The sequence below is a fragment of the Myotis daubentonii genome, chromosome 1 (genome assembly GCF_963259705.1).
Source record: "Myotis daubentonii chromosome 1, mMyoDau2.1, whole genome shotgun sequence".
Lineage (NCBI taxonomy): Eukaryota > Metazoa > Chordata > Mammalia > Chiroptera > Vespertilionidae > Myotis > Myotis daubentonii.
In genome coordinates, this window is record NC_081840.1 from 32,378,583 (window position 1) to 32,400,921 (window position 22,339).

At 44.8% G+C, this 22,339-nt stretch overlaps 1 protein-coding gene across 2 annotated transcripts in view; it reads right to left on the minus strand.

Moving 5' to 3' along the window:
- The window catches only part of PRKCH (protein kinase C eta), a 243,115-nt gene that overhangs the window by 25,603 nt on the left and 195,173 nt on the right, over positions 1 to 22,339 (minus strand). For both annotated transcript variants that reach the window (XM_059694232.1, XM_059694224.1), the window contains exons 11-12: positions 16,213 to 16,351; positions 15,361 to 15,549 (exon numbers count right to left, since the gene is read on the minus strand). In XM_059694232.1, coding sequence (XP_059550215.1) covers positions 15,361 to 15,549; positions 16,213 to 16,351 — 328 coding nt within the window. The remainder of the gene's footprint in view (positions 1 to 15,360; positions 15,550 to 16,212; positions 16,352 to 22,339) is intronic.

Here is a 22,339-nt window from a genome sequence, read left to right on the forward strand (position 1 = left end):
TAACGCTGAAGGGTCCAGTTTTCTGTAAATACCATGTATTTTTCTTTCCTCTTTGAAGAAAAGAAACTCTTTATAAAGTAGTGAGCCTTCCTCCAACTCCGCAGTTGTAGACAGCCCACATCTTATGAATGGGGCTACTTTTAGGAACAGCTGTGCCATTTTTCTGAGACCCGACTGGCTGGCCAGGATTCCCGCTCTCTGACAAGACCACAGAGAGAAGAGTGAGAGCCATTATTTTGAAGATCTCTGTGAAGAAGCCGCCAAGGGTGAAAAACTTAAACGTTCTGTGTTCTGGCTCTAGGATAGACAAGGTTGGCCACTTTTCTTTAAGTAACAAAGATATCATAGTTTTAAGTGAAAAGGGTTTTGTTTTGTTTTGTTTTCCCTTCAAGATGCTTCCTTCTCCCCTGTTCTTCCATTTCAAAATGTTGAATGACAGAGACTCTTGCTACATGGGCCAAAAACTAAAACAAGCATCATCACACATTCAACGTGTGTATATCGGCCTCATGTCTTTATGTCAATTGGGAAACTTTCTTGGGGCTGTGCTCCTGTCAAGATGTTTGGGCTAAATCTACTTTCACAAAATAGCCAATGAAAGATGTTCTGATCACATCCTGACCAGGGAATATACGGGATAGATAATTCGCTTTTCATGGCCAGAATGTGATTTTGGATTTCAAAGACCCCAAATCTAACTTAATTTCCCTTTTTAAAAAGAAAATTGCCTTGGATAATATGTTTTGTTTTTGTTTTTAAATTTAAATCGCGTTATCTTTGAACAAATTTATGACACCCAATGACAGGCCCTGAACACCCCTTTCCAGGTTTGATTTACGGGTATGGGACAAAAGTGATGCTGTGTTCAGAGAAACTGCTTTGGAGTGGAAATTTCCAGAGTCAATACAAAGGCGATCTTGTGGAAGGTGCAGACGTGAAAAGATGGTGTTAGAGGTTAGAGGCAGCCATGCCGCCACGACAGGTGTCCAGCTGCAAAGCCTCCAGTGTTGTTACAGCTGAAAAGGATTGTATGGAGAAAGGAGGTGTCAGCAGAAGTCCCTAAGCAAATCCGACAGGATGGACCTCAGAAAATGCGGAAACAGCTTTAAAGGGGAGCCAATAAAAAGGGAAGACACGGATGGGGTTGACAAGGGATGCAGCCACAGGATTGGAAGAGGAGCCGGAAAGGGAAAGGAGCCTTCTGAGCTCCACGGGTCCAACCAGAGCAGTGGGCTCTCCAGGCAGGTGCAGTGGTCAGCATGGAGGCAGGTGATACATAGCTCACAGGTAACTGAGTTCTGTGAGAGTGAGGGGTTCTGCTGCGTGGGCTCTCCATGGATGTTGGGAGTATCATTATCAGCCGCTCAGCAAGGAAAGGGAAATGCATACATAAAAGAAACAGGTAGATTCTCTCCTTAGGAAGTCAATGGGATACCATCCCTGATAGAACAGTAGTGTCTATTCTAAAAACTAATTACCTAAAATCTGTGTTTCTAAAAACTCAGGATCCAAGGATGGGAGAACAGATCCAGATGGCTCTCTCTTTCCACTCTCTGAAAAGCAATGGAAAAAAAATCCCTCTGGTGAGGATTAACTAACTAACTAAATAAAATATTAATGGAAGTAGTAGCAGTAGTAATGATATTTTTGTCACAGGAACAAAACCAAACCACCGAACATTTCTCAAGACCTACAGTAGACAGATTTGGGAGGTTAATGAGCTCGGCTTTGCATTTCAGGTATAGAGACATCCACATGGAGATGACTGACTGTGTAAGTCTGGGTGCAGCCGGGGGTTAGAGAGCTAACCCTGAGACATCAACATCTGGTGAGAGAGCAAGAGCTAAAACTGCGAGGGCCACAGGATTAAGGAGAGGGAGAGAGAGTGCTAACTGAGACTGGCCCAGGCCTCAGACATTTTGTTTGGCCCATATCGTGTGTTTTAAAATACTTTTAATTACTTGCCACACATTTAAAGACTAGGAAATGTCTCATCACATAAAAGTCAAGTTTTCCAATTTCTCTTGGAAAATGGGATATTCTGGAACATTAGACCTTTTTCTGGATAAAAGTGGCCTGGGGTTGAACAGTGGCTGCCTCTTTGGAGGGGCAGATGGGCCCTGGTCAGCCACGTCCCACCACTCCTGGCTGGCTCTGCTCCCTGCCTTGCATGGCTCCTGCGCCCTGGCCCAGAGTGAGAAGAAAGCCAGGGTGGCAGCGGGAGGGGCTTATGAAGAAGCAAGAGGAGAACAAACAGCAAGAAACAGAAACCTGGACAGGGACCATTTCAAGGAGGAGGTTACAGCCCCTCTATGACTACCCCCCTCTACAGAGTCAGAGATGGGGAGTTAAGGGAACAGGTGACATTAGTCCCCCGCCTGAAGTCTTTCACAGGACACAGTGGTACAGGTGTATAGGGTTGGGGACCAAGGAGCTCGCTGCCCCGGAGCCAGGCACAGGACTCTCCTAAGCACCGTGTTCCTGCTGCTGAGAAGTTAATGGCATAATCCTTTCACAGAAAGCTTCCTTTATTTGCTTATGTCCCTAAGGGGACCCAAATGCCAAACAAGTTAACAATGTTTGAGCAATCATTTGTCTGTGTCTAAGGTCTACTTAAAATTTGCCTCACCTCAACTGACCTCCTTCCTGACCGTGGGCCCAACGAGAAAGTCAGCCAAGGCGGAAAATAAAGTGTCTTCATGAAAGATTCTGGACACATTTACGGAAGGAGGCAGAATGTTTTCTAGGGTCAATAAAAGCACTTTACAAGCTGCAAAGAGTGAGGAGGCCCGGGTGGAAAATCTGACTCTACCCCAAATGTAAGTGTCAAGCTGACTGGGAAGCAGGGGCCCAAGAGTGATCAAGAATGCATGGGCTCATTTCGAATTCCCCTGCCTCCTGTGGCCCTCGGTAAAGTGGAATCTCACTGCAGGCTGCGGAAGGAATCAGAGGCACACCTGACCTCAGAACGAGGCACTCAGCAGTTCTGTCAGGGCCGCAGGGAAAGTCTGACCACAGGGGAGAGCAGTCAGCCACGCGTCTTCCCGAAAGAAGTTCTACAGTGAAATGTAAGAGATTGAGGGCAGGTTTGTACAAGAATGCCCTGGGAAGCCTACCGTAAACTAGGGAAACATGTAAAACATATAAGAGCTCCTCTGACGGTGAGGCTCTGCAGGTCCATGATCTGTGTCGATCTACCAGTTCTATCGCCAATGAGCTTTGTGACCTTGTACACATTTCTTAACTTCTCTGGGCCTCAGCTTCTCCAACTATAAAGTGGGGATTTCCCTGTATCTCTGAAGGTTGCTATGACAAGTAAATGGGCTAATCCATGTAAAATGCATGTCACCTAGAAGCCCTTGATAAACGGTCCTATCAGTAAGCATCTTGTTAAACCAGTTGTAGGTCCATCCTGTTCTACCTAAAGGCAGGAGCATGGCCTGAGAGACTGAGAGTCTGAGGTCAGCCTTGACCCCGAAGCTCATCTGGCTCTCTCTGTTCCTCCACTGTGCAGCCAGTGGAGACAGAACAAGGTCTGCTCTCACAGTCCCAGGCTCCAACAGTGGTAGTAATAGTCTCTGGGAAACAATTTTTGTGAAAGTACAGATTTCTAAAGACGATCTTAAAACAAGAAGACAAATAATACTCGGGTTTTAACGTGCTGTTGTATCTGCAGCAACAAAAGGAGGGAGATAATGAATGCAGGATGAGGGTGCAATGGAGCCATTTCCTTGTAAGTCTGGTGTTGGGCACAGCACTCCATATCTCATGGGCTCGGTACACAGGAGGAGGCTGTGGCTTAGAGCTGTTGGATGTTCTACAGGATAGAGTTCAAACTAACGCTGTGTAATAATGTGTCTTGAGATAACAGGATCCAAATGTACTTTTGAAACTCTTTATAATGTGGACAATGGCTAAAAGTATTTTTTTTCCCTCTTTCAAAATCTGTCTGACTTCAGAGGAGGAGGACTAGTTATATAAATAGAGCCATCAGTCTAATAAGATTTTCTTCCAGGAGGGAGAACACACTGTCTTTTCTTTCTACTAGCTGGATTTGGCTGTTGGGCAAACAAAATGACCTTCTCCGTTCATTCGATTTCAGACAAAAGAGCAGGGAGAGTTAGCTGTTAGTGCTGGCAAGCCAGAGGGAAGGGAACTGTGCCACGGGACGTGCCCATCAATATTCCAGGGAGACACCCTGAAATGGAAGAAGGCATTGTACGGCTCTACAGAGAGTCCTGGGGAAGGAGAGCAGAGAAAGAGCTCAGGACACAGAAGCGTGTATGGTGCACGGTATGGTGTCCAGCCTCAGCCAGCATGGGCGCACAACACGGGGTTGACAAAACGCATGCTTGTGTGTGCATGTTGCAGCTACACATGTCTGTCTTTTGCCACTGGCACAGACAGTCTGACCTAGTTAGGAAGACCCGTCATCAAACCTCCTTTCACACCCCTCCATGCCAGCTGTGGTGGTGAGGCACAGGCATGAGAATGACCTGAGCCAGTAGCACCATCCAGCTCAGAGCAGTGGTAAGAGGGAGAAGGACAGACATGTGAGTTAGTTAATGGACAGCATGGGAGGAAAGAGACACCAGGGCTCTGACTTGGTGTCAATAAGTCACTTTTCTATAGGAGAAGGCAAGGACCAATATTTCAACCTAAGATGAAGCTGATGAGAAACCATGGGGGATGGGATGGTGCTTGGGATGGGGGAGGATACATAATGGATTTTCAAAATAGCTCTGAGGAAACAAACTGTCATCTTCTCAAGGACAGGTTATTATATACAATCGTTGCTATGTAATATTGGACAGGTTATTATACACAATGGTTGCTATGGAATATTAGAGGAGCCAAGAGAAGGAGTGTTGCTCTAGCTTGTTCAGAGTGGATCTGTGTGGCATATACTAGGCAGGGCTGAAACTAGTAATCTGCACATCTAGGGCAGTCCATCACCCTGCCATTCTCACTGCACACAGAGGTCCCTAGTTTGGGCAGGGGGCAGCTGTTGGAGTGGGAAAGAGAATGGTATAGTTTTTATTTACCTTTATTTTTCAATTACAGTTGACATACATTATATTAGTTTCAGGTGTACAACATTGTAATTGGACACTTATATACCTTATAAAGTGATCACCCCAATAAGTATTCATCTAACACCATGCATAGTTATTACAAGAAAGGGGTGGGCAAAAGTAGGTTTATGGTTCTGAGTATGCAAAAACATAGTTTATTTTTGTATTATTAATTATTGTATTATTTTCCATACAAATGACTGTAAGCCTACTTTTGCTCACCCATAACATTGACCACATTTCCTATGCTGTACTTTACATTCCCATGACTTTTGTAACAGACAATTTGTACTTCTTAATCCCTTCACCTTTTTTATCCATACCCACTTCCATCTGGCAACCATCAATTTGTTCTTTATATGTGAGTTTGTTACAAGATTTCATTCTTTTTATGGCCAAGTAATTTTCTATTGTGTATATGTACTACATCTTTATCCATTTGTCTTTTGACTGGAACACTTAATCTATTTACATTTGAAGTTATTATTGATCGGTAAATAGTTATTGGTATTTTATTGTTTTCTGGTCGTTTTTGTAGTTCTTCTCTGTTCCTTTCTTATTCTCTTCTATTTTCTCTTGTATGTTGATGACTTTCTGTAGTGTTGTTCTTAGATTCCTTTATTTTTATTTCTTGTATAAAATCTTACAGATTTTTGGTTTGTGGTTACGACATGCTTCATATATACCAAGCTTATTTATACCAATCTGTTTTAAGTTGCTTATGTTCAAACATATTCTAAAATTGCTACAAAAAAAAATCACTACCATTTTTACTCACCCCTTCCCCATTTGTTTTCATCATCATTTCTTACTTCTTTTGTGTATATATTTGTATGTATCTCTTAATTTACTCTTGTAAATTATATATGATCTTCCCACTTTTGTTGCCTTTTAGCCTTTGTAGTAGCTTTATAGTTGGCTGATCCACTGCTTTTGAGTGTTTGCTTTTGTCAGTGAGCATTGTTTTTCTTTCCTATGTTTTCTTATTCATATTTTTTATCTTTTCTACTTAAAGAAATCCCTTTAACATTTCTTGTAATACTGGTTTAGTGGTGATGCACTTTTTTAGCTTTGTCTTGTTTGGGAAGCCCTTTATCTGTCGTTCAATTCTAAATGATAGCCTTGCTAGGTAGAATCATCTTGGCTGTAGGTTTATGCTTTTCATCTCTTTGAATATTTCATACCACTCCCTTCTGGCCTTCAAAGTTTCTGTTGAAAAATAAGCTGATAGTCTTGTGGGAGCTCCCTTGTAAGTAACTGCTTTATTTTTCTTGCTACTTTTAAGTTTGTCTGTCTTTAACTTTTGACATTTTAATTATGGTGTAGCTTGGTGTGGGCCTCTTTGGGTTCATCTTGTTTGGGACTCTCTGCATTTTCTGGACTTATATGTTTATTTCTTTAACAAGGTTAAGAAAGTTTTTAGTTATTTCTTAAATAGGTTTTCAATCTCTTGCTCTCTGTCTTCTCCTTCTGGTCTCCCTGTGATGCAGTGTTGGTATGCTTGATGTTGTCCCAGAAGTCCCTTAAACTATCCTCCCTTTTTAAAATTCTTATTTTTGCTTGATGTTCCAATTGGGTGTTTTTCCACTGCCTTGTCTTCCAGACTGCTGACTGGATACTCTGGTTCATTTAATCTGATGTTGATTTTCTCTAATGTATTCTTATTTCAGTAATTGTATTCTTCATTTCTGACTGGTTCTTTTTTATAGTTTCTATCTTTTTTGCTGAGGTTATTCCTGAGTGTATCTATTCTTCCCTTAAACTCACTGAGCATCCTAGCTGTGTTTTGAACTCTGTGTCTGGTAGATGGCTTATCTCCATTTTGGTTCTTTTTTTGTGTGTGTTGTTGTTTTTTCTGGAATTTTGACCTGTTCTTCATTTGGGATATGCTTGTCTCATTTTCGCTGACTCCCTGTGTTTGTTTCTGTGTATTAGATCTGTTACATCTCCTTGTATTGGCAGAATGGCCTTATGTAGTTCATATCTTGTAAGGTTCAGTGGAGCAGTCTCCCAGCTCACCTGAGCTAGGTGTCCCTGGTGTGGGTTTTGTGTGCCATCTGTTGTAGTTGAGCCTTCTTGATTGCTGTTTGCATGTTAGTGGGAAGGATTGACCCTCAGGCTGACTGGTTGTTTGTAAGGGCTGGCCATGACTACAACAATAGGCTGTTGTGCAGGGGCTGACCCCACAGAGTGGGAGTCACTTTAGCAGGGCTCTGGTGCCCTCTGAATCTGCCCCTCAGGAGTGTCATTTGTGGGGCTGATTGCATGGTTCTTTGGTGTTGTTTGAAGCTGGCTACCAGGTATGTTGGTTCTGGAGCCTCTTAGGAGAGGCTCCAGTGTAGGCCAAGATCAGCCACTGTTTGTGCCTGGCTTGGGGACACCTAGTAGAAGATACAAAGTGATATGTGGTTTGTTGCTGCTTGTTCTGGGCTTAAAGGTGCTTGGGAGAGGCTATGCTGTGAATTGAGGCTGGCCACCACTAATGCTGGGCTTGGGACCCTTTGGTGGGTACCACAGTGTGAACTGAGTCCATTTGCCATTTGTGCCAGACTTGTGGACACTGAGTTGAAGTTAACTTTCCAGCCAACACTGGCCACAGCTCATGGTAGGTTTGGGGCCACCTAATAGGAGTTACAATGCAAGTTGAGACCAGTAACCACTTGTGTTAGGCCTGAGGCTGCTTAGCAAGAGATAGAAGGCATGCTGAGGCCAGCTACTGCTTGTTTGGGGTTTGCGAACCTTTGAGAGATTTTAGGAAAGTCTGCAGCATGAGCCTGAGGCGGGCTGCTTGTGTAGAAAAGCCAGTGGAAACAGCTTGGGCAGGTTGAGTTGGATGGGGTCTCAGGGAATCAGTGTGGTGAATTTGTCATCCAGGTTAAGAGATCAGAAATTTGGTGCCCAACTGCACCTGCTGTATGGGTGGGAGGAGGACTCAACAAAGGAACAATGGTGCCTGCCAGGGCTTCTGTCCTGGAGAGAGCTGTCCTGACTCTCTAGCCCTCACCCTGACTCAGTTCTTCCCTGGCACTTTTTGATCTGCTGCCCCAGGGCTGGAGCTCAGAGCAAGTGAGTTTGTGAGTTAGTAAGTCCATATATTAGGCCCCTCATGAGGAATGCCTGGGGACTCCAGCAGCCCTCCATCTCACTCAGACACAATTCCCACTGGTTTTTACAGACAGATATTATGCAGCCTCCTCTTTCTAGCACTGGTGCCCCAGGTTAGGGAGAATGGTGTGGCGTTGGGACCCCTCACTCCTCAGGGGGACCTCCACAGCCTACATATCTCTCCCAATTCTTTTTTGTTGTTGTTAATCCTCACCTGAGGCTATTACTTCCATTGCTTTTCAGAGAAAAAGGGAGGGAGGGGGAAACATTGATGTGAGAGAGACATACTGAGTGGTTGCCTCCTGCATTTGGCCCGACCAAGGGCGAGGAGAGAACCCACAACCCTGGTATATGTCCTTGACCGGTAATCAAACTCACAACCCTTTGGTTCACGGGCTGACACTATAACCATTGAGAAACACTGGTCATGGCTCACTCCCAATTTTTTTTTTTAAATATAATTTTATTGATTTCAGAGAGGAGAGGAAAGGGAGAGAGAAACATCAATGATGAGAAAGAATCACTGATTGGCTGCCTCTTGCTCACTCCCCACTGGGGATTGAGCCTGCATCCCAGGCATGTGTCCTGACCAGGAATCGAACCTAATCCTCCTGGTTCATGTTCATAGGCTGATGGTCAACCACTGAGCCACACTGGCCAGGTCTCCCTCCCAATTCTTAATTGCCACACTGTGGGTATGGATCCTATCGTTCTGCCTCTCTGCCCCTCCTACAAGTTTTGTTGTGGCTTCTTTATATTCTTAGTTATAGGACTTCTGTTTGTCTGGTCTCCAGGTGGTTTTCAGTGATGCGTGTTCTATAATTTACTTGTAAATTTGATGTGGTCATCAGAGGAGGTAAGCACAGCATGTATCTACTCTGTCATCTTGACCAGAAGTCCAATTTCAAACCATCCCTCTTATTAAAGGATCTATAGTAACTTTCTGTAAACAGTGTTTGAAAAATCAGTGGGATCCTCTGCATTACTCCAGTCCAGTTTTCCCCTGCTTCTTCCTCCTCCCCCTGGCCAATCACCTTGGTTGCTCCCTTGAGCATTCCAATCTCCACCAGGAAACAGAGAGCATCTAACTCACTACTGCTCTGATCAACTGCGTGGTGACAAATATAGGACAGTTGTGGCAAAAAGGATCTCAAAGTCGTGGTTCCCTCTTTGTTCACAGAGGCAAACAGGCCTGCTGTAGACAATGCAGATGATGAAATCTGATAGGTGTGATGCCAGATAAACCCACACACGTACACACACACTTTAATTTCTATAAAGCTTAGGAACAAAAGCACTCTATAATCTCCTCTGATGCTAAGTTTACAGTGCCTCCTGACTGACAAAGGTGACTCAGGAGAATGCCCCAAACTCCTTTCACCACTTGCTGAACCTGGCCACCTGTGTGTGCTCCAAGGAAGGGGCGGTGACCTCACCTGAGTCAGCACTGAGCCTCATGATCTCTTCCAGGAGATGATTTAGCACAAAGAAACACTCATCCCAGTGGCCCTTGCCTTCCTAAGCTCTGTGGACTTGTGAGGACTTCCCTAAGTCTTTCTGAAGCTAGCTCTAGGCAAAATTTAGTGCCAACCACAGAAGCTTTAAAAGAAAACTATACATTTTCTTCTGTCATGATTATTAATTCTTTGGGATGATTTGGTAGTGCCAGTTTAGGAAATTCAGTGACATGGTAGCCAATTGAAAATGTATTTATTCCAAAACCAGGTTAGAAACACCATAAAAATATCATCTTTAAGGTCAAATCTGGAAAGCTTATATCTGTTCTTTGCACAAGTCTGCATACTTTTTCTCTGTTAACTTCTGTGGATGTTGTGAGCTTTTATAATCTACTAGAGGCCCTCGCTGCTCCGGCCAGAGCCGCCTTCAGTCTTTGCACCACCGCTTCGGTTTCGTGCCTACCTATGCAAATTAACTGCCATCTTTGTTGGCGGTTAATTTGCATATCTTGCTGATTAGCCAATGGGAGGCGTAGCAAAGGTATGGTCAATTTCAATCTTTGTCTATTATTATTAGATAGGATTCTGTAAGAGTAGGGGTGGATATTGTTTGCTTTCAGAACACCCACATGTGAGCATTTAACATATGTTTAAAGGGAAGATGAGAAATGAGAGACAAAAGGCCAAGCAAGGAATAGTCTTTCCACTGCATTTTTTTGAGCACATACCATGGTTATTTTTAGTTGCAAGGCTCATTGGTTAATAAGTTGAGAAATATTTTCAAGTACAAGTCCTGGGCTGAAAGCTTGTGTGTGAATTCCTTCTCCTGATTCTGTGTTCCACAGGGAGTATTCTTAAAAGCAAGGGCCAACTCTCTACCCATGTCTATATGAAATGTTTGTACATCCATACACAAACAACTCAAAGGTTCCCCATGGGGGGCAGGCGGGAGATGGGGAAGGGCCACGGTAGGAAAGTAATATTTAGTTAGGAGTCTTAATGTTGGGGAAGACATTGGTGCCCATTGGTTCAACCACTTTCTGTGGAATGCTGGACAAGAGCTCTCCTCACCCTGAATTCAGGGGACTCACTGACACTGCTACACCCATACAAAGCCCTGAGGTCTTTGTAACTCCATGGTATGTTATTTACTATAAGTGGTTATCCAGACAATTTCTACAGATATGGAAAATACTTCCCATTTAAAAAGGTAGGAATTCAGAAAGCATATTCTTTTGAAGGAAAAAAAAAAAGTAAAATATCCAGCAGACAGCAATTCCAGTAATAGTCCTGACCTTATGTTCCAAAGAAAAGATCAGGAAATCTCAGGAAGCCACATAGGGACGACCTGTCCCTGTGGTACTGGTGAGAGCGGATGTAAAGGGCTGGCTGAGAGATCTTGGACCTTTCCTGCCTCTTGGGTGGGAAAAGGCAGACCCAGCCCAGAAGAAAAAAATTGCACAGGGTCGCAAGGGCAGCAGCTCAGGGCCAAATGCACCAGAGGGGGCTCTCCTCTGTTCTATCTATTAAAAATCCCACTTCTTGAGAAGGACTGTTCAAGGATATTACAGAATAAGCATATGAAAACCACTAATTTTTTCTGTAGCGTAAGTATAACCAGGGTGATGTAGACTCCCAGTCCAGGACCTTGAGATTCTTACTGAGAATAAAAAAATGTAGCTGGATCCATCCTTACTGAAATATTTCATAATAAATTCAAAACTAAACTTAAAGATGTAGCTAGATACATGGCTCACATCATTTTTTCTGTTATATTTGTATTGTTAAACCATCTCACTTCATTCATGAAGGCTGAGTTCACTTTTTCTACATCTACATGTGTGCATGTATACATACATTTATAAATATACATACATAGGCATGTATGTATATATACACTTTGATTCATATGTTAATTTTAAAATTTTTATCATTTATGGACATTTTCAAGCATATGTTAGTTATGTATTCATTGCCCAGCCTTGCAAGTTATTGACACATGCCCAATCTTATTTAATCGGTTCCACCCTGCCACCCCTGGACTATTTTGGAAAAAATCCCAGGTATTTCATCTGTGAGTACTTCAGTCTATTTGATCCATAGTGATCTTTTAAATATGAAAAAATAATCTTGTTACTCATGCTTGCTTGAATTTCAGTGATGCATCTTGGCACTTCAGATAAAGGTTAAATGCCTGTGCATGGTCTCCTGTGTCCTTCATGTCCTCGTCACTTTGTCCACCATCATCCCAAACATTTGCTGGTGACACGTCAGCCACAGTTACTCAAATGGGCTTCTCTGTTTTCAAGATCTCTGCATGCATGTAAGCCTGACTAACTTCTCTGCAGCCTTTGCTCTCAGCTTAAAACTCATCTCCTCAGGATGGCCTCCCTTGACGGCCTTGCTTAGTCTGCCTGTTAGAGATTCTCAAAGTACCTCAGACTTTTTTCTTGTCAAGTTGTACATGTCTATATAGCTACTCATATAACTTCTTTTTTAAACATCTGTTTTCCCACTCCAACTGGACTGTAAATTCCACGAGGGCAGGGATGATGTCTGTCTTGCTCATCTCTGGCCCCCAGCCCCTTGCACAGCATGTGAACCTAGAAGTCCTGTGGTTGCTGTGCATTGATACAGGCCTGTCAAATGAATAGGAGGGTCAATATCTACTTGGCTATTTGGATCCCACATAAGTGCCTTTGGTTTAGATAGAGAGCTCCTGGAAAAACAGAAATCCTCTTCTCTCCAGAACAAAAATCTAACACCCTCTCATGTACAATTCATAATAATCTTGATGATGTGGGTGAATTGTTCAAGGAGAGGATGAAGATAATGACACCTCTCAGCATGTTGTGAAATTACTACTCATAACTCAACAATACTAGTAACTTACTTCTGTATGGTGCAGGCCCTTTGAAAATGCTTTCATGTGTACCACCTCATTTGAAGTGGGCATTGCAGGTGTTATCACCACCTTACACTACTGGAAAGCATGGCAGGAGTAGAATGAGGTTGAGGTCTCTTGACTCTCAGATTAGTGCGTGCTCTCTCCATTCTACCATCTGGTTCACATCTCTGGGCCTCAGCTACATCTTTCAACCAGGGATGTGGACCAAATATTTTAAGGATCTGCCATCTCTGAAATTCTGTGTTTCTAATAGTCACCCGGCTCTATGAAGTTATGGGTAGACAAGTTAATTACAATCCAAACCATAGCAAGCATGACCTCCCAATGGGTTTTAGGACTATGCAGGACACCATCCAATGAAGTCAACTTTCAACATGAGAAACTTTGTAAGTCACCAAACTCATAGAACCCTGGGAATACGCCTGAAATCTGTGTTTTTAAAGAAAACAGTGTGCTCTCCTTGATCTGGAACCATACAACAAAATGAAAGCTTGTTCAGAGTCCTTAAAAATATCTCAACTTACTCAACTCCTAGCACAGGTACATCGGATCAGCCCGCAGTTATCTGGCCTAGGCCCACTTGTTCCTACCTAGCTAGTGCTACTCAAAAGTTATGCAGGCACCAGTGTCTGTAACTCATGTTGTAAAACCACTGCCCTATTTATCACAAGTAAAACTGTAGACACACTGCAGCTATAGGTGTTCATACAACATGAAGTCATTCCTTCCTAACCTTCTCACTGAATGCTCTTCCACTGTCACCCTTAAACACTGATGTGTCCCAGGCCCCATCCTGTCTCCTCTTCCTCTTCATCCTTGCCCCTTGTTAATATCTGCTCCCATCTCACTGCCATGCTCGAGTGATCAGCTCCAGCCCTGTGAGACCAGCTGTAAGGTATATACCACTTTCCACATGTCCCTTCAAAGTTCCCATGTCCTAAACTCATCTTCTGCTGCAAACACCCTGCAGCTAACACTCCAGGTCTTTGAACACGCCTCTGAGGCTTTGCACACATTATTTCCTCAGCCTAGAATACTATTGCCCCACTCCCCACCCCCCATCAACCCTGCTGAACCCTTAATTTTTCCTCAACACCCAGCTTACATACTACTTCTTCAGTCTTGTCCTTATATCACCTTCCCTGTCCTTGCCTCTAGAGACAGTTCTGATCATTTCTCCTTGGCAGCGAGCTAAGTATTTGTTTACATGCTCTCATTCCTACCAGACTGTGAGCAACATAAGAAGCCATGTCTTTTCATCTCTGCATTCCAGCACTAAGCACAGGCCAAGCAAAGAGAAGGCATCGGACAAGTATTTGCTTAATTGAATTAAACCAGGATTCTAGTGTACTAATGTATCAGTCTCATCTTCCAGGGTTGCAGACTCATCTCAGGTCAATAGAATAATAATTATTTCTGGTATTATGGCATTATTTAAATGTATAATCTTTAAATAATGCTGTAACATTATTATCATAAGCACTATATCCTACTTTACTGAAAGTTAAATAGGTAACAGATTCATGATATGTGGATAGTAAGTACACAGCATTCTAGTAGCTTCCTCCAGTGGCTTATGTTTTTGGTACAATAGGAAAGAATCCCATCAGGGAGTGATTTAGGTGCTAAAAACGTGAGGCCGAAAGGTTGAAAGACACTTATTAATAGGGAGTGGCTAGATGTAGTCTAACTCGGAACCCTGGACTGGGAATCAGGAAAATCTGGATTCTGTATCCCAGGGTTTTGTGTTTTGTTTTGTTTTCAATTGCTAAAGGACAAATGTATGATTCCACTTATACAAGGTACCTGGAATAAAATTTATAGAGACCAAAAGCGAAATGCCAGGGGCTGGAGGGAGTTAGTGTTTTTTAAGGGGTATAGAGTTTCAGTTTTGGAAGATGAAAAAAGTTCTGGAAATGGATGGTGGTGATGGTTGCACACCATATGTATGTACTTAATGCTGCTGAACTGCAGATTTAAAAATTGTTAAGACAGTGAATTTTATTCCAGGACTGCGGTTCCTACAGGAGAAAATGCAGCTGCTCCATGGGTCTCAAACCGAAGCTCCCAGCACCGCTGACGCCTTTCAGGAATGAACCAGCTGTGTGAAGATCTGCCCTGGTATTCCTCTTGACTCCCCATGCACACAGTAGGTGGTAACACATGATTTTGGAACTCAACTAATGTGGTTATAGAATGGACCAAGTGACATGTGCTTTCTTATTTTCAACATAAAGCCACCAATCTATCTTTCCTCCTCACTTCAAAATAAGGCTTCCAGTACAGTGCCTTAAAAACACGCAAAAAACCAAAAAACCTTTTCCAACATGATGTATTGTATTACCTCGCTGCACCTGAATCCTGGGTTGGGAACCTGGCTTGCAGAAGGATAACACTTCTCACCTCCCAGCACTAAGGGAAAGGGCCCTGGGCCCTGCTCCTTGGACACTGCCGGCAGAAACACAATCGATAGCGCAACACACTGGGAATGGTGGTCCTGGGACCCAGCACCTGGACTGTCCTGACTGAAGGGAGCATCACCTCACCTGCACTAAAGCCACAAGTGCTAGAAAAGCTGGCGATCTGGCAGGCAATGCTACCGACTGCCATCATAGCTGGCTCGGGAAGAGCTATTGCATGAGAGAGGAAAACAGCCAGAGAGGACTCTGGTTCTTTGATTCTACAGATGAAAACACATATCTCAGTTAAAGCTGGTAGCTGACTGATGGGAGGCTTTAAATTTAAAGAGACAGAGAATCCCATCCAGGAAGCTGGTTGTTGGAGGTCGGGAGCTGGCCGGGTAAGCCACACTTACAGATTTCAGGATCCCCGTGGCATCTTCATGGAGCCATGTAGGGTAGACCACTTCGTCGTTCAGTATGGCCTCGAAGAGGTCGTCTTCGTTCTCGGCCTCGAAGGGCGCATGGCCACAGAGCATTTCATAGAGCAGCACGCCCATCGCCCACCAGTCCACGGCAGGCCCGTACAGCATCTCCTGCAGGATCTGTGCAGAGAGAGGGCAGCGTGAGAAGTGCTCTGCATATCTGATTAACAAATGTGTGTCCTTCATAACAAGGGAAAAGAAAGGATTAGGAAATATCAAAGTAAAATAACGGAGCTTCCTGTGTTGACATGCATGTTTCATTCTATCTCCGGAGAGGGCGGCCTGTTTTTTCCCTGGGGTCAACTCGGAGGCCACTTCTCATCCAGGTGATCAAACATGTGTGACCTGCTTAGGCCAAGGCAATGCATGTGCACATCCAGAACACAGAGGCTTTGGGAACTACAGCTATGTGAAAGGAAGGAGGCTGGGCTCACTCACTCGTATGGGAAAAAGTCAAGAGCTTTGCTTTACTTCTGTGAAATGGGGCTGGGATCAAAGCACTGAGTAGAGACAAGGAGAAGATACATGGCTGTGAGTGGAGCACCTCTGTCCTTATTCAGGGCTAAAGCCTAGAAGCAACTGCAAAGTTTACCCCCAAAAATCTCGGACTGGAATTCTTATTTAGAGGAACTAAGGACATTTTTAGCCACTGTTCAGCCAGTGAGCCTTATAGGAGTCTGGAGGCATCAGCTTTCAACGCCGCCCACAAAGCCGCAGCACACAAAAGCCACCTGTGGCATTTCTCATCAGGCTCCTGTAGAGCCCCCGTACCGAAGCACTCACCTCTGGAGCAATATAGTCGGGCGTGCCGCAGAAGGTTGCCGTGGTGACGCCGTTACAGATCCCCTCCTTGCACATTCCAAAGTCTGCCAGTTTACAGTGACCCTCATGGTCCAACAGCACATTGTCCAGTTTCAGATCCCTGGAAAAAACAAGGACCAGCAGTGGTAGGGCAGCCAGGCCTGAAACCATCCACCTGGAGGAGCTGGCTCAGGGAATGGGTGATGGAGCATGAGCATACACTTCAAAAAAAAACAAAACCACAGACTTCTTTGGGTTATCTCGATAAAAACATTTAGATTGACTCACAAAATTGGCTTCGTGGTCCCTAGGAGATGGTTCCCTATGAATGGGTAACCACATATAAAATGCAGGCTGCCCTTTAGAAACTGAGGGCAGAATGTGACGTTTCCAGGCTTCCCACTTACCTTGTACCCAAAGGACATCCACCCACTCCAACCCTCCGCTCTGGTATCTCTCTGCCCACTGGAGTTCACTCAGTGACCATCCAGGAAGCAAGTAGCCACCGTGTGCCAGAGACTGCGATAGGCATCAAGAGAACAGATGTTCTTTATCCCTAAGAACCTCACTGTGCAATGACGAGACCAATTTTGCTAAACTCTAAGTCCATGAGGAGGCATCAGGTTGATGTGGCTCACCACTGTGCCTAGCATAGTGCACTCACTAAAAGGAGAGGGGGAGAGAACCAACTAGTATATAATACAAGTGGCACGATGGACGTCTGAGTCAAGTGCTATGAGAGAAATCCAAGACGAAACAATTAATTCCTTCTAGTGGGAGGAGAGAGGAACAATGCCACAGTAGACATAGTCTGCCAGACAGGGAAGGGGTATGAGGTCAGCATGGGCGGGTGGATGGGGCAGGGAGGCAGGCACTGAGGTGTGATGGGTGGGGAGGCTCAGGAGCCTCACGTGGCATAGTGAGGCTGGAGAGACAGCCAGGGAACACTGGAGCCATCCAATGCCAGGGATGGAGAGGAAAGTTAGGTCTAGATTACGAAGGCCACACTAAGGAACATGGAGGCCGCGCTAAGGAATTCTGATATTTAGATATTAAGCAAAAGGGATCTACGGACGCTCTCTGATTAAAGGAGTAACAGATTCCCAGGTGGACAGAAAAGATTAGCGAGAGACGGCTGAGTCAGTTCAGGGAAGAGATGTTAAGACCTGAACTGGGACAGTGACAAATGGACTGGAAACTGAGGGGTCAGTCAGCAGCATTTTCGCGAAAACACAACCAGTATGGCGATTTGACGACCACTTGGAGATGGAAGGGGCGAGGAAGCAGAATTGAGGATTCCTGTGCTTCTGTCTCAGACGCAGGGGTTAGTGGGGGCGTTAATAACCAGGAAAAGGAAAAACAGGAGTAAGAACAGGGTTTGCTTGGTTGTACCCCAGGTACATAGAAGCCTCAAGAGGCCCAGTGGACTATGCTGAACCCAGGACAAAGGCACTCTGCACCCTTCCCCCAACCTGTAGGAGCAGAATCCACTTCACTTGAGGAAGTGAATTCCCAGCAGCAGAACTGTTTGGTAACGGGCCTCAACGGAGACAGGAACACAGCTGGATACTGATCAACGTCTGCCCATCAAAGGCGCACTGTCCTGAAACACCCGGCCCAGCAGGGCCTAGCACCATGCGCATTCAGGCGCCAGGCCCGCTGGAACAGCGTCCCGTGCACTGACACAACAGCCAGGCTCACGGGGAGAGGAGAGAGAGGCAGCCTGGCCTGTTGGGTGCCACCTCTATGCTTTGCTTTTCTAAGGAACAACACACTCAGAGGCAAACCATGCGGCCTTATCTGTGAGGAGGGAGGTGCACAGCCAGGAGAGATGCTGGGTGCCCTCCCTGGAGGCTGGGGGGCTGCCCTGGCCCGGCCTCCGGGGGCTGTGCTGTTGGGGTGGGGGTGTCCCTCACTAGAGCATCTTCGGTAGCCACAGCTGACGGTGATTCTGCTTCCCCTCCGAGGTGGGCACTCAGGGTCCTTTCTCCTCTCCCTGCTCCGGTGGTGTGCTTGGCCCCAGGGACAAGGCTGGTCTCTGTTCAGCCCAGGATCACGTTTCAGCCAGGGGAGGGAGGTGATGACAGACCTGACGGGACTCATTTCCACTGTGACCTGGGAGTCTGACCACGCAGGTCTGACAGGGAGAGGTCACAGTAGGATACCCAGAATGAAAACAAAGCCCTGCCTTCCAGGAATGCCTGATAAGGGAGGTGAGAGCAGCAGTTTTCTTGGCACAGGCTAGTGGGAACACAGACCAGAGCGCCTCTCTGCTCCGGGCAGCCGTCTCCCTGGGTGTGAGAGGCCTGAGGAGAAGGTGTGTTGGGTACCCGTGGGTCCACTTCAGAAAAGCAAGCCTTCTCCGCCTCCAAACCAGACCCCGCCCCAGACCGCAAAGCAGCCTCCTGCACCCTTCTGCGCATAGAATCCTGCTTCCCACACAAGCGTTCCTTCCCCACTGCCCGCCCCTCACCCCTCACCCACAACCCGAGCAAGACTCATTTAAGTGGAATCACAGGAGCACAGGGTGGGGCTGAGGGGGACTGTGGTCATGTGCGCGGGAGCGAGGCCGCTGCCCGGAGCGCTGGCCCTCAGGCCTTCAGAAGTGGTTTCAGACTCAAGGCTCTGGCTGTCTGGCTCCTCGAGGACGGAGGGCACATTACAGATGGCTGGATAAGGTTAGTTTGTGGCCCCAGGAGAGGCAAGGCTGTGGGGGATCTGAGCCGGCTATATCAGCACCCTGGTCTAGCCCAGCCGTCCAGGCATGCGTGTGGACCTGTGCCCAGAGCATTCTGACTCTCTCACTTTGCCAAACAAGGTTACCGAGTTTCTGAGTTCGCCTGAAGCCCTTATGCCTGCTAAGAGCTCGGGAAGGATATTCCCAGGTAATAGAAACAAGCGCTAACAGAAACCCACAATGGTCTAAAAGCTGACCTGCAGTTGCTCAAGCAAGTGTGTGACTAACAGCCCCGGTAAGAGGCTTGATGGTTTATAACTCAGCTGCTGTCATGGGTAGCAGGCATTGTTCCGGGAGAGAAAACTGCTTTGCAATTAGTTTTGTTTGCCGCCGGTCACAATACCTTCTGCACAGAGAAGTCTGCACAGCCTCACTGCTCAAGAGACAGAGCTGAGCAGTACCGGCGATGCAACTCATCCTGGGCACAGGATGCCCGAGGGCACAGAGGCACCGCAGTCCTGACTTGTCAGTCTAATTTTAGGCATCCCCAGAACTGTACCAGCCCCGAAGCAAACGCCACTGCTGGTTTCACAGCGGGTGTGATCCAACAGGACAAACCCCTCAAATTAGGATCCCAAGGGGGTTTGATTAAGAACATGATACAATCCCAGGCTTTCAGTTCTACACTCAGTCCTGCTACCTCACACCTCCACTGTGAGGTCTGTCCTGATGTCTCCAGACACTCAACTCTGCCCCATTCATGTCTCTAGGTCAGCATACTCTGCAGTACATTTCGCAAGGCTCTGAGCACCCTCTCCCCACTTAGCTGGGGCTGAGCCTATTCCTCCCTAGCTCCAGCTCGGCCTTGCAGTAGGCGCTGGCCAATGAGAGAAACATGCGCGTTTCAGGGAGCCGCCCTGGCCAACTCAGAGCCTGTCTTATTTTTAGGGAAAGAGAGGAAATTCTATAAACCTCACTGGGACCTTTGTTCCAAGTATTCAACTTATAGAACGCCATGTGCTTTGTCCCTTAGAGATGGATTCCGGAGGGAAAAGAAGAATCCTGAAACATAAGTTCAAATTACTCACTTTAGGGAAGCTGGGGCCAGGGAAACTGCTTCGAGAGAGGCAATTAGAGCCAGAGGACCCCAGTACTAACCCTGACTTGCATTCAGTTGGAAGAGAGGGCATTGAGAGTATCCGTCAAACAGGTCCAAAGGTTACAGAGCCAAATGTAGCCATGCTCAGCTTCTGCTCTAAGGATAAATCATTATCTTCATTAAAAAAAAAAAAAAAAGGCAAGGAAAATCACCCTATGACTCCTAACTTTGGAATATTCAGAGGTCAGTTTTTGGCTTTGGCGTTCCTCAGCCTCCTATGCCAATATCTAACTGGCAGCCAAACTTAAAAGGCCACACTACAAAGATTACAAGTTCACACGGGGCACAGGCTCAGATCCCCAGACGCCAAATGCACAGTTCCAGGCTCATTCTTCATGAACTCATTGAGCACTCTGTATTTAATAGCTGCTATGCCTTTTGTTGAGCAAGCACAGAAGGGCAGAGGAGCTATTTTATCCTCCCTGGTTGCCTGAAAGGTTCATTGTTGTTGCTGGGTAATCAGGGTTACTTAAAATGCCCAAATGGTTTCAGAGAGGATTCCCAAGTGGGTGAAGACAAAGGGAATTCAGAACCTGTATTTATTTTGTTTCCACCTCCAGCTACTCTAAGAGTCATAAAACAGAATGACACCAGTCTTACGGCTCATATCAGTGACTTCCAGAAGAAATAAACGAAACTAAGTTGAGAGCTGGATTCTTGAACAAGAATGAATCCATGAGGCTATTCGGTAACTATTTTAAATGTATTTTAAAAACTTTTTTTATCATGGAAAGGCTCAAACATACACAAAAGTATAGAACTCCCACAGTGATCACACAGCCTCAGCAGCTATGAATGCATGCTAATCTTGATTCAGCTGTACATTTAATCCTTTCCCGAGCCATCTTTTTTTAGATTTTGAAGCAATTTCAAGATATAAAATCAACTCATCTGTAAATGTTTCAATATCTGAATCTAAAAGACAATAATGCTTTAATAATAGTATACAGTCAATATACTATTATAAGTATACTAGAAGCCCAGTGCACAAAATTTGTGCATGGGAGAGTGGAGGGGGGGGTGGCCCTCAGCCCAGCCCGCACCCTCTCGCAGTTGGATATCCCTCTCGCAATCCAGGACTGCTGGCTCCAAACTGCTCGCCTGCCTGCCTGTCTGATCACCCCTAACTGCTCACCTGCCTGCCTGATCACCCCTAACCACTTGCCTGTCTGCCTGATCTCCCCTAACTGCCTCTGCCTCAGCCGCACCCCCCCCCCCCCCGGCTTCATCCGGAATGACATCCGAAAGGTCATTTGGCTGTTCGTTCTAATTAGCATATTATGCTTTTATTATTATAGATTGTTTTGGTCTCTTTGCTCATCTGTGCATGTGTATGGATCCAGAGAACCTGAAAAAGTGGGTAATAAGAATAATAGTGTAATCAGTAACTAACAGTGACTACTAACAGTAACTAACAGTAACATACAGTGAATGTTACAAATACTGAGAGCTTTATCCATATTATTTTATTCTTAAAACGACCCAAATAAGGGAATGGCTAAATAAATTATGATAAATCTATGATAGAATTTTATAAAAGCTGCTAAAATTTTAGGGAATAAAGTATAGGGAAATGTTTATGATAGAATTCTTATCTTTTGAAAATTATTTCTTTTCTGATTATAGTTATATTTTCATTGCATAAAATTCAATCATTCCTAAAAATGTTATGAAGAAAACAATGACAAATTCATAGTCTTCTAAACTTTTCTTCTCAATGCTACACTAACATGATATTATGATATAATTTGCTTTTACCATTTAACAAATATTTTGGATATATTTCTACACCTTAAAGATTTGCCTCATTCTCTGTAATGATTACATAAAATTCCATTATAAAGAAGTAGTGTAATTTAGGTTGTTCCCAATTTTTTGCAACTTCAAACAATGGATTAGTGAACATTATTTGCACATTGTAGGAGCATTTATTTAGGATAAATTTTTAAATTGGATATGCTATGTCAAGGGTTTAAGTGTTTAAAATGTAAATATATATTGAACAACTACCCTCTAAAAAGTTTGCACCAATTGATACTCCTCCCAATAGTGTATGAGAGTGTCTATTTGGCTTCCTTATTCAGGTTAGCTGTACTCATCCTTATGTCCTTGCCAATCTGCTAGGGGACAATACCTATTCACATGCTTTACCCATTTTCAATTATCTTTTTTTATTATTTTTAAGAAGCTCATTACATATTATGTTTTTGAAATTAATATTATGGATAGTAGTAATTTGTTATATGGGTTGAGAATATTATTGCCCAGTTTGT